Source organism: Salvelinus namaycush, chromosome 3, assembly GCF_016432855.1.
Source record: "Salvelinus namaycush isolate Seneca chromosome 3, SaNama_1.0, whole genome shotgun sequence".
Lineage (NCBI taxonomy): Eukaryota > Metazoa > Chordata > Actinopteri > Salmoniformes > Salmonidae > Salvelinus > Salvelinus namaycush.
In genome coordinates, this window is record NC_052309.1 from 51,950,821 (window position 1) to 51,962,838 (window position 12,018).

Genomic DNA, 12,018 nt, shown 5'->3' on the forward strand with positions numbered 1-12,018 from the left:
ATGAATTGCTATTGGTAACATACTGTATCATACGAACTGTAATTCGTAGCATACCTTAGGAAATGGATGATGGACATCTACAAATGAATACATACCATACGAAACGTAACATATCATAGTAAATGGAGTTCTCGGATTAACTACAGAATAATACAAAATGCTCTGAGACCAGGTTGTGTAACCTGGTATCACTGACATCTCTCAGCGCTCTAGACAAAGGTGCCAGGACCTTTGAAATGACTGAGAAACCAATCAAAATGACTGAGAAACCAACATACACTGCCTTCAGAAAGTATTCATACTCCTTGACTTATTCCACATTTTGTGTTACAACCTGAATTCAAACTGGATTAAAAAATAATAATTCACCCATCTACACACAATACTCCATAATAACAAAGTGAAAACATGCTTTTAGAAAATGTTGCAAATGTACAGTTGTGACCAAAAGTTTTGAGAATGACACAAATATGAATTTTCAAAGTTTGCTGCTTCAGTGTCTTTAGATATTTTTGTGAAAATTAATATTTGTGTCATTTTTAAAACTTTTGGCCACGACTGTAGTCTATTAAAAATTAAATACAGAAATATTGCATTTACATAAGTATTCACACCCCTGAGTCAATCAATACATGTTAGAATCACCTTTGGTAGCGATTACAGCTGCTAGTCTTTCTGGGTAAGTTTCTAAGAGCTTTGCACACACCTGGATTGTACAATATTAGCACATTCTTAAAATAATTATTCAAGCTCTGTCACGTTGGTTGTTGATCCTTGCTACTTTCAAGTCTTGCTATAGATTTTAAAGTCGATTTAAGTCAAAACTGTAACTAGGCCAATCAGGAACATTCAACGTCATCTTGGTAAGCAACTCCATTGTATACTTGGCCTTGTGTTTTAGGATATTATCTTGCTGAAAGGTGAATTTGTCTCCCAGTGTCTGTTGGAAAGCAGAGTGAACCAGGTTTTCCTCTAGGATTTTGCCTGTGGTTAGCTCGATTCCATTTCTTTTTATGCTAAAAAACCTCCCTAGTCCTTGTCGATGACAAGCATACACATAACATGATGCAGCCACCACCATGTTTGAAAATATGAAGAGTGGTACTCAGTGATATGTTGGATTAGCCCCAAACATAACGCTTGCATTCAGGACAAAAAGTTCATTTCTTTCCACCTCTTTTGCATTTGTACTTTAGTGTGTTATTGCAAACAGGATACATTGCAAACAGGATAAACTCAGTAACTGTTTTAAAGTCACCATTGGCGTCATGGTGAAATCCCTGAATGGTTTACTTCCTCACCAGCAACCAAGTTATGATGAACGCCTGTATCTTTGTAGTGACTGTGTGTATTGATACACCATTCAAAGTGTAATGAATAACTTCACCATGCTCAAAGGGACATTCAATGTCTGGTTTAAAAATGTTTACCATCTACCAATAGGAGCCCTTCTTTGCGAGGCATAGAAAAACCTCCCTGGTCTTTGTGGTTGAATTGTTAGAATACTTGTTAGATATTACTGCACTGCCAGAACTAGAAGCACAAGCATTTCGCTACACTCGCATTAACATCTGCTAACCATGTGTATGTGACCAATACAATTTGATTTGAATCTGTGTTTGAAAATCACTGCTCGACTGAGGGACCTTACAAAGAATTGTATGTGTGGGATACAAATCATGTGAAACACTATTGAGTCCATACAACTTATCAAATCCAATTTTATTGGTCACATACACAAACTGGACTTGCTAAACAAAGTTTTACTCCTGAACTTATTTAGGCTTGCCATAACAAGGGAGTTGAATACGCATTGGCTCAAGACATTTCAGTTTTGAATTTTTATTTAATTTGCAAAAATGTCTAAAAACACAATTCCACTTGTCCCAAAATCTCAATTTAATCAATTTTAAATTCAGGCTGTAACAACAAAATGTGTAAGGTGAGAATTCTTTCTGAAGCACTGTACATGCTTTAATTATACCCATCGTGTTACTAATGAATCACTTTAATGTCCCGCTGTCCCCTCCTTCACTCTCTGGTTCAGCTATCCCCTCCTTCACTCTCTGGTTCAGCTATCTCCTCCCTCACTCTCTGGTTCAGCTATCCCCTCCTTCCCTCTCTGGTTCAGCTATCCCATCCTTCACTCTCTGGTTCAGCTATCCCCTCCTTCACTCTCTGGTTCAGCTATCCCCTCCTTCACTCTCTGGTTCAGCTATCCCCTCCTTCACTCTCTGGTTCAGCTATCCCCTCCTTCACTCTCTGGTTCAGCTATCCCCTCCTTCACTCTCTGGTTCAGTTCAAGGAATATTCCATGAAAATTATACTATACAAGCAAAGTGACTGTTGACGTTGCCATTTGGTTTGTCAAGGAGTATCACTTTAAGCAACAACAAAAAATGAAGATAACTTAAAATAGAAGCTTTGCGTGATAAATTAATGCCATTTTAATCATGATTTAATGAACAGTTTATTGAAATACATAAAATATTGTTGAGTACAATCAAAACAATGTACTGAAAAGTAAAGAAACTAGCTTATGAAAGAGCTGCTTTATCCTTCTATTTTTCATATTTGCATAAACTAATAATGGTTTTAGTAACTCTCTCATTCATTCAACATTATGTAAATTAACACATTACAGTCGGTTTCATATTTGAATATGTAACATACAAACACTATGGAATAATCTTGAGTAATAAAATAAACATTTGGTCATTTGAAACAATGCCTCGGAGTATGACAGAAGGTGTGTTCTTTTGCCTCTGTGTGCACAGCAGCAAATGGAGAAATATCTCTCACACACACACACACACACACCCTTTGAAATAACCTTCACATTGGGAGAGAGATGCAAGAAACACTGCCTTCAGCCTTCAGTGGAAGGGAGAGTGATGAGGGGTACCACTGGGCAGATCAGAGGCACTCAGCCCAGGCCTCATCTCTCTCTCGGTCTGTCCCCACTCTCCCGTTAGAGTGCTAGGCAGGGATGCAGACAGTTTCACTCAGAGTCAATAGTCCCCCCCTTCTCCACAGTCCCATTAAACCCTTGTCTCCCCATCACCACCAGGCCTGACAGGCCACTCCTGCTGGCCACAGTCATACACCTCCCCACAATGAACTCACAACACACACTACATACCAAGCTGTGGCATATATGGGCTTAATATCCATGAATATACTTAAAAGGACTCGAACGATCAAGGATCTCTATCAAATAGTGATTTATTCTTGTGTCACCCCCTGTGACCATACTCATGACAGACAAGGCATGGGTTTCACTGTGAGGCACCATATAGCAGGAAGGAGAGGACAGCCTCTGTCTGGGTAACACTACCAATGCCACTGTACATGATCACATTTGGATGGAAAAGCATATAAATCCCAAATGGCACTCTAATCCCTTTATAGTGCACTAGGCACTGAGTGTACAAAACATTAAGGACACCTGCTCTATCCATGACAGACTGACCAGGTGAAAGCTACGATCCCTTATTGATGACACTTGTTAAATTCACTTCAAATCAGTGTAGATGAAGGGGAGGAGACAGGTTAAATAAGGATTTTTAAGACAATTGAGACATGGATTGTGTATGTGTGCCATTGAGAGGGTGAATGGGCAAGAAAATATTGAAGTGCATTTGAACAGGGTATGGTAGTAGGTGCCAGGCACACCGGTTGGAGTGTCAAGAACTGCAACGCTGCTGGGCTATTCACGCTCAACATTTTCCCGTGTGTATCAAGAATGGTTCACCAACAAAAGGACATCAAGCCAACTTGACACAACTGTGGGAAGCATTGGAGTCAACATGGGCCAGCATCCCTGTGGAACGCTTTTGACACCTTGTAGAGTCTATGCCCCAACGAATTGAGGCTGTTCTGAGGGCAAAAGGCAGGGGGGGAGGGGTCTTGTACATTCAGTGTGTTGGGAACAGGGTGCCATTTGGGACACAACAGAAGCTGGTGCTTGGGGTTAACAGCTTTGCTTAATGCTGATTCTGATGGTTAACCTCTTAAGATGGTAGAACAGGCAATAGAACCGAGGGCATTGAAAGTTCAGCTTAAAACATGCAGCAGTAACAGACTGTAGGTTTCAGATATTCAAATGTAATCGGACTTCAAAACACAACAAAAAAAAATAAGAATTTAAGGACTTGGGGTACTTCTTTGTCCTTTAGGCTTGCTCTCCACGTCATACGGTCCAAGACGTCATCAATAACGCAAAAATGTATTTTTTGCACACCGAAAATATATTTACATATGGTCAATGAATTATGGTAAATGCGAGGTAATTCCTGAACATTCTTATGACAGGTTTGAAACAGAGAGATGACAACATGAAAGTAGAAAAGGGACAAAGTAACACGCCTACCATGTTTTTATCTGGTGTAGGAGACACCTTTCTCCTTCTTTCAAAAGTATACTGTATATGCCTTCAACCATTTACAAAATCTCACATTAGATACGCCACAGCCCCCTCCCCTACCCCCAAAACAAATTCAAACTCTTGATTTATACAGTACATACACTGAACAAAAATATAAATGCAACATGTAAAGTGTTGGTCCCATGTTTCATGAACGGAAATTAAAGATCCCAGAAATGTTCGATATGCACAAAAAACTTATTTAGCTCAAATTGTGTGCACAAATTTGTTTACATCCCTGTTAGCGAGCATTTCTCCTTTGCCAAGATAATCCATCCACCTGACAGGTGTGGCATATCAAGAAGCTGATTAAACAGAATAATACAGGTGCACCTTGTGCTGGGTACAATAAAAGGCCACTCTATAATGTGCAGTTTTGTTACACAACATAATGCCACAGATGTCTCAAGTTGAGGGAAAGTGCAAATTGGCATGCTGACTGCAGGAATGTCTAATAGAGCTGTTGCCAGATAATGTAATGTTAATTTCGCTACCATAAGCCGACCTGCAACATCGTTTTAGAGAATTTGGTAGTACGTCTAACCGGCCTCATAACCGCAGACCACATGTATGGCGTCGTGTGGGCGAGCGGTTTGCAGATGTCAACGTTGTGAACAGAGTGCCCCATGGTGGCGGTGGGGTTATGGTACGGGCAGGCATAAACTACGGACAACAAGCACAACTGCATTTTATGGATGACAATTTGAAAATACCGTGACAAGATCCTGAGGCCCATTGTGAGGCATTTGTGACCAACATATTATTTCCAGTCATGTGTGAGCTAGGGCCTAATGAATTTATTTCAATTGACTGACTTCCTCATATGAACTGTAACTCAGTAAAATCACTTAAATGGTTGCATGTTGCGTTTATATTTGTGTTCAGTATACATAGGTAACTGGCAAAATAAAGGAAACACATTAATAAAGTGTCTTAATAGGGCGTTGGGCAACTAAGAGCCACAACAGCTTCAATGCACCTTGGCATAGATTCTACAAGTGTCTGGAACGCGATTGGAGGGATGTGACACTATGCTTACACAAGAAATTCCATCACTTGGTATTTTGTTGATGGTGGTGGAAAACAGACTCAGGCACCGCTCCAGAATCTCTCATAAGTGTTACATTGGGTGGAGATCTGGTGACTCGGCAATGGCATAAAGTTCACATCGTTTTTATGCTCAGCAAACAATTCTGTGACCACTCACGCCCTGTGGATGAGGGTATTGTCATCCTACGGGTGCATAGCCATGGTAGCCAAAATAATGGCTTGCCCAGCATTTGTATACATGACCCTAAGCATGATGGGATATTAATTGCTTAATTAAAATCAGGAACCACACCTGCTTTCAATATTTACTATTTACTTTAAGTGTTTCCATTATTTTGGCAGTTACCTGTATATATAAAAAGTAGGGATTGAAGGGTAACACCATCAGATATTTTTCAAGTATGAGCTTTTCCTTCAAAATTGTGTATTCTGACATACTCTTCCACACAAATCCTTCAGCACTCTCATTTCCCGAAGTTGACGAAGTTTGCGAAGGCATCTTGTTTGGGTTGCATCATGGCAGTGTTGACCATGGGCTGCCCCATGCCCATTCCTGGCATACCCAGGGTGCCTTGCAGGCCCATGCCTGAGGGGGCCACGCCCAGGTTCATTCCCATGATTCCCTGATTGACAGGCATTCCTCCCATTCCCACAGCGCCCATCCCCATGGTACCCGTTGCCATGGTGGGAGGCATGCCCAGGCCTATGGCCCTGGCGGGCATCATGGGGTTGATCGGAGGTCTGATGGGTGTGGCTGTGGGCTGGATGTTCATATTCAGGCCTCCAAAACTCTGAGCCAGGTTGATGGGTGACTGGACTCCTGGAAGCAGGGGATCTGAAATGAAAAATTAGGTCCTATTAGGTCATTTCAAATCTCCCTGCACTGACACACAGATATTCACATTACAAGTGAGTTGACACCCAACAAAGAGAAAAGTAGAGAGCTTGAGTTAATAACAGACCTTGCTGTAACATATTGAGGCTTGGCTTACAGTTGGCCGACTGCATACCAGGAGACAGGAAGTCCAGGCTGATGTTGACGCTGGGGTCCGACCATGTGGGGGGGAGGGAGGGCTTCTGGAGTCCCATGTGCTGCGGCAATAAGCCCCCCTGCATTGGCCCAAAGTTCTACAACAGCCCAAAGAAGAGACAAGACATTCGTCTATCCTACAACCACACAACATACATCCTTCTTTGTATTCACAACGTAGACATCTTCAGTGATAATGAGGCACCTCCATCTGTAACAATGACTGGTGTAGTGAGTTGGAGGCCTGTGAGCCACCTGTACCTGTGATCTGGAGATGGGCAGGCCGGTGTTGGCGGCGCCCACACTCTGGGTACCACACATGGAGAAGGTCATGCTTTGGGAGGCGCTGAGGGAGGTACGATTGGAGCCCATTAGGTCAAAGAGCTCAGCTGATGGCGGGGTGGGGGCCGAGGCTGGGGGAGGCTGGATGCTACCAAACAGGTGTGTGATTGGCTGAGACGGAGTGGTGGTGGCCGGAGGACTGGAGAACGCATTCCAGTCCCCAAACTCACCGTTCCCATTGGACCCTGGCCCTACGGAGACAATGGAGGACCATTTAGAAAATGAAAGAATTCACCAGATTCATATCTATGAATCTCTAACCACCCTTATACCAACGACTTTAAATAAAACTATGTGTTTTTTCTTTGAAAAAATAAATGAGTTGCTGTGCTTATCTTAAAATCTTTTTTCAAAATAAGTAAAGATTTTATTATCCACAGTGTTCAGTTTTGTTTTCCCAAGTCAACTTGAAGAGAAATGAATAAGGCATACATGTCCCATTTCTTCTGAAAGGGCGATGTGCACCCTGTCAGGCAGGGCGGGTGAACAGTGAAGGTAACAGATATCGCCCCGAGGGGAGTACCAGCACACACAGCCCAGTGCTGATGGGACCTGACACAGGACAGAGTGTGTGCTAACACTAGGGCCAGAGGCTACTGCTTGAGCAGGCACACGCACGCACGCACGCACGCACGCACGCACGCACGCACGCACGCACGCACGCACAAATCCAGGGAGGACTCTGACAATGACTAATTAGTATACACAGAGTGTACAAAACATTAGGAACACCTTCCTAATATTGAGTTGCACCCCCTTCTGCCCTCAGAACAGCCTCAATTCGTCAAGCCATGGACTCTACAAGTTGTCAAGTTGGCTGGATGTCCTTTGGGTGGTGGACCATTCTTGATACACACAGGAAACTGTTGAGCGTGAAAAACCCTGCAGCGTTGCAGTTCTTGATACACTCAAACCGGTGCGCCTGGAACCTTCTACCATACCCCATTCAAAGGCACTTACTGGGTCTTTCCCAGTAACCCTCTGAATGGCACACATACACAATCCATGTCTCAATTGTCTTAAAAATCCTTCTTTAACCGGTCTCCTCCCCTTCATCTACACTGATTGAAGTGGATTTAATTAACAAGTCACATCAATAAGGGATCATAGCTTTCACCTGGATTCACCGATGTCTACGTCATGGAAAGAGTTTTGTCCAGTGTAAATCCAATCTAGATAGCAGATAAACTGCCAAAGACTTGCTGCTGGGGCCCTCTCGTCTTCCCTGTATCCCTCTCTCTTTTTATCCATCCATCCATCCATCCATCCATCCATCCATCCATCCATCCATCCATCCATCCATCCATCCATCCATCCATCCATCCATCCATCCATCCATCCATCCATCCATCCATCCATCCATCCATCCAGAGCAGAGGGTGGAGGATGGGGGAGATAAGCTGTGTCAAATGGGAGCTGACAGGTGTCTGTCCTCATAAGGCTCAGGAGGAAGTGACTCATCAATATTTCAAGACCTTCACTTCCACAGGACAGGACAACACGTGGGCCGCAACCACAAATCCCTCAGCAGGAACGGGAGGGGGGCCTCTGGATCCTCTAAATATCTCTGTCGTGGGTGCTTCTGTACTAAGGTATTCACCTCTTCTGCTCCTAGGTTAATGAAAACATTTCTGCTGGATTTAACCTGACTACTAGGTCATTGGGAAGTGGGAGCGGCCTGCCTAAGATGAATGGTCGGAGCTGTGATACAGAAAGAGGATACTGTTCGGATAATGGAGCGAGAAAGCGGTGAGACATACCGGCTGATGAAGGGAGACTGGCTGAGGCAGCTGGGGAGGAGAAGTCAGCAAAGCCACCGATGAGGTCTGAACTTCCACCTGGATGGCGCACACATGCGCACACACACACACACAGTGAAAGAGTGAGAACAGTGTGACAGTGGAGGTGATGAAGATGTCTTCATCTTGCTCCCTACCAGAGTACATGGCTGAGTGTGAGAGACAGGCCCCAGCTGTTTGGTTGGAAGCGGCAAGGACACGATGAACAGGGACAGCAGCATCTGTGTGTGTGTGTGTGTGTGTGTGTGTGTGTGTGTGTGCATGCAGCACTCCCTTCCCACCAGAGACTGGCTCAGCCTCAGACAGCTGGTCATACTCTGCTACCACACTTTTCTCCTCTAGCTAAGCTGCCTGACACACTGGCCTGACATCTGGGCCTCTTAGGCCTGCCCGCCTCCTGCCCTCCCCTGCTCTACTACTCACAGACGATTCTGGAGGAGCGGTTAAGGGCAATTCTATACATCGATGGCTTTGAGCCATCTTGCTTTAGAGTGCCATCACTTTGAATACCAAGCTCTTCTCATTGTCTATACCACTGTGACTCATTTGATAAGTGATGGGTCTTACCTGCTGGTGCCGCCTGACTGGACCCAGAGTCCACCATCAGAAGGTCTGCAAGGCCACTGCTTGAAGTCTGGCTGACCGACGTCTGAAGAGGAGAGAAATAGAATGGCTCTTACACAAGCTGTTCACTTTTAAATGGAGTTGGAATAAAACGGGGGGCTACCCTTCCTAAAGCTGCCACAAGGGGGCAGCATTAGTCTAGAAACAGTCAGGAATAGGCAGCCCAGGAGCTCCTGCTGTTCACTATTCCTGCTGCCATCCACTTCTATCATCTCATTAGACAGTCAGAAGAGACGCAACACAGCTTGCCTTCTGTCCCACAGGAAATGATCACCATCCTGTGCTTCAGTCTCAATAAAAACGCACTGATGAAAATAGATGCTGCAGACAATTCAACAGTGTTCTCTATAGGCTTCAAAAGCAGGTGCTGCGTGGACTCCATCCCCGCTATAGGCCTACGCTGACATACAGCAGCGGCCTAGGTCAGTGGTCAGAGTGGTACACGAGGGCAGTGGTACCTTTGCGTCGTCTGCGTCCAGACTGCTCCTGTCCCCTGTGTAGTGGGCGGCGGCCCCCAGGTCCACGGTTTTGGACGGGACGCCGCCCCGTTTGCGTGTGGTGGTGGTGGTGGTCTCTGTTGCCTGGGTGATCTGGATGCTCTTGGTCGTAACAGTCTCCTCCTCGTCTTTGAACTCCACCCCCGACAGACTCCCTGACCCCGACAACGGCCGGCCGTTCCGCGATACCCTGTCCTCCTCGTTGTCACTGGGGGGAGAAAGAAAAGCCCCCCCAAAAATACAAACATTAAAAGGAGTGAAGATTATCTTGTACGTGTCTTTCAAGAAGAAATGATCCGTCATTAAGCAGATTTGTATTAACTTAATAAGCATTTTGGTCATTGTACTTAAATACACTCGGCGGTACCTGATTCTGTCGGGCGAGTCATCCCTCTCCTTCTTGCGGAACTTGTTAATGGTGTCGTCGATGGTGCTGCCGATCTTGTCGCTGATCTCTCCCAGCTTCTCGCTGAAGGGGAAGGCTCCTTTGCTCTTGTCCCAGTCCTCATCCCACTTCCCTTTGGGCTCCGAGTCAAACATTTCGCCCGCTGAGGGGCAGAGGGGGGAAACAGGGGTTGACACGTGCGGAAAAATCAAGTGTGTTTTGGTACCATTACCATGTGTTGTAGCTATGCTGAGTGAGCCTCACTTCACTAACACGAGAGGCATTGTGGAAATGCTCCGCATCTATCTGGAACGCCAATTATGATTTGCAACAGATAACTGTTTATCGCGCATTGAAAAATGGACCCCACTGCCAACACAAACATTGCACAGCTACAGTATGTCTGCTGAAACAGAGCGAGCATCCTAGATGAACAATCCTAGATGAATGTCTCCCATCGCTGCGGTATTTTGATCCTGTGTGACACAAATAATTCCCTTCCCTACCACATCATTAATTGACAAATGGGAACTCTCGTTTGACTAATGAAGTGGGAAATCACAGCAGCAAATCAAAGATATCGGGAATCAAAGGGAGGAATCAATGAGCGGCACATGGAAATAAAGTGCAAACTCTAGTGAGTCGTCTCCAACCCAATCCTAATGAAATGGCAAGGGACCCGCCAGCCCCCTTGATTAGATATCGGAATAGCAGATCAGAAAGCAACAAATCAAAAAAGGATTTGTGGAAGATCTGTTCCGTTACATGAATGGTGAGGTTTCTCTCGTACAAACATGATCAGAAATCTCACAGATGAAGATGTGAGAGGAGATGAGACGTGATTGGCCCCGGAGTGAAAACAGCTCTAATCAAAAGATCAGTGAGGAGGAGGAGGAGGAGTGAGACGAGGGAGGGAGAGGTCTGTGGGGAATAGAGGAGGGGAATGAGGTGTGATATTCTGGAAGCATTCCGAGTCTGTAGACTGACAGACTGAGGCCTGCAGAGAGTGCGACTCGAGGCAAATCAGTCAGTGTGTTTACTTACTTACTTGAACCTTGTATGTCTGCTTACAGGGAAAATGCCCCCGCTGACTGAGGGGAACGTCCCTTACGAACGTTGCAACAGCATAACGTCTATTTCCCCGTCTCACTTGTGAGAGCGCGGCGCCGAACGACAATACCACATTCTCTTCCACGCCTTTAGCAGAGCATCACAGATTACGTGCCCTCTCCCCCGCGTGGTGAAACTTACGGCTGGTCTTGCCGAATCCTCCTCCAGTGCTGTCCGAGGACACGCCGATGTACTTGTCCTTGTTCTTCTTGGCTTTCTTCCTCTCCTCCCGGAGCCGGTCGTCATCCTGGACAAACTCCACCATCTCCTTCACCTTCTGACGCACGTTGATGCCCTGGTCCTTCCCACTCTCATCTGGCGACGGTAAGGGGGAACACAAGATACAACAGGATAGGAACCTTAGTATACTAGCATTCACCAAATTAGAAAGTAAAAAAAAAACATTTCACTTTTGGCTTCACACATTCGCGCCAACATTCCAGGCACCATTGTTTCACTGCCACAACAGGCCTGTCCTGGGGACAGTATTTGTCTGAGCGAGGACTTTATGTAACGGAACCTAGTTGTACTAATGCCATGCACCAAATGCTAATTCTTGAGAGGGAAGCATGAAAAAAGATTAGCGCGACTTAAAATAGCCCTACTGTAAATATATTGGCCTCCCTATTTAAATATTTAATGGATGCCATCACCCAAATACATTTGTTATTGGATTAAGTGTAGCACAAAAACACAATATCCAATGACTAAAATATAGAGGCAACTTCACCAGAGTTGTGAATTTCTCAAGATAT

General features: G+C 44.9%; 1 protein-coding gene across 2 annotated transcripts in view; it reads right to left on the reverse strand.

The window, feature by feature from the left end:
• Positions 1-5,440: 5,440 nt before the first annotated feature.
• The window catches only part of LOC120044407 (clathrin interactor 1-like), a 31,406-nt gene continuing 24,828 nt past the window's right edge, over positions 5,441-12,018 (reverse strand). Inside the window, exons 5-12 of one of the 2 annotated variants that reach the window (XM_038989043.1) lie at positions 11,405-11,578; positions 10,136-10,316; positions 9,730-9,976; positions 9,215-9,296; positions 8,609-8,686; positions 6,768-7,039; positions 6,439-6,604; positions 5,441-6,311 (exon numbers count right to left, since the gene is read on the reverse strand). In XM_038989043.1, the coding sequence (XP_038844971.1) occupies positions 5,941-6,311; positions 6,439-6,604; positions 6,768-7,039; positions 8,609-8,686; positions 9,215-9,296; positions 9,730-9,976; positions 10,136-10,316; positions 11,405-11,578 (1,571 nt within the window). In that variant the 3' untranslated portion in view covers positions 5,441-5,940. The remainder of the gene's footprint in view (positions 6,312-6,438; positions 6,605-6,767; positions 7,040-8,608; positions 8,687-9,214; positions 9,297-9,729; positions 9,977-10,135; positions 10,317-11,404; positions 11,579-12,018) is intronic. The other variant, XM_038989044.1, reaches the window with a different exon arrangement.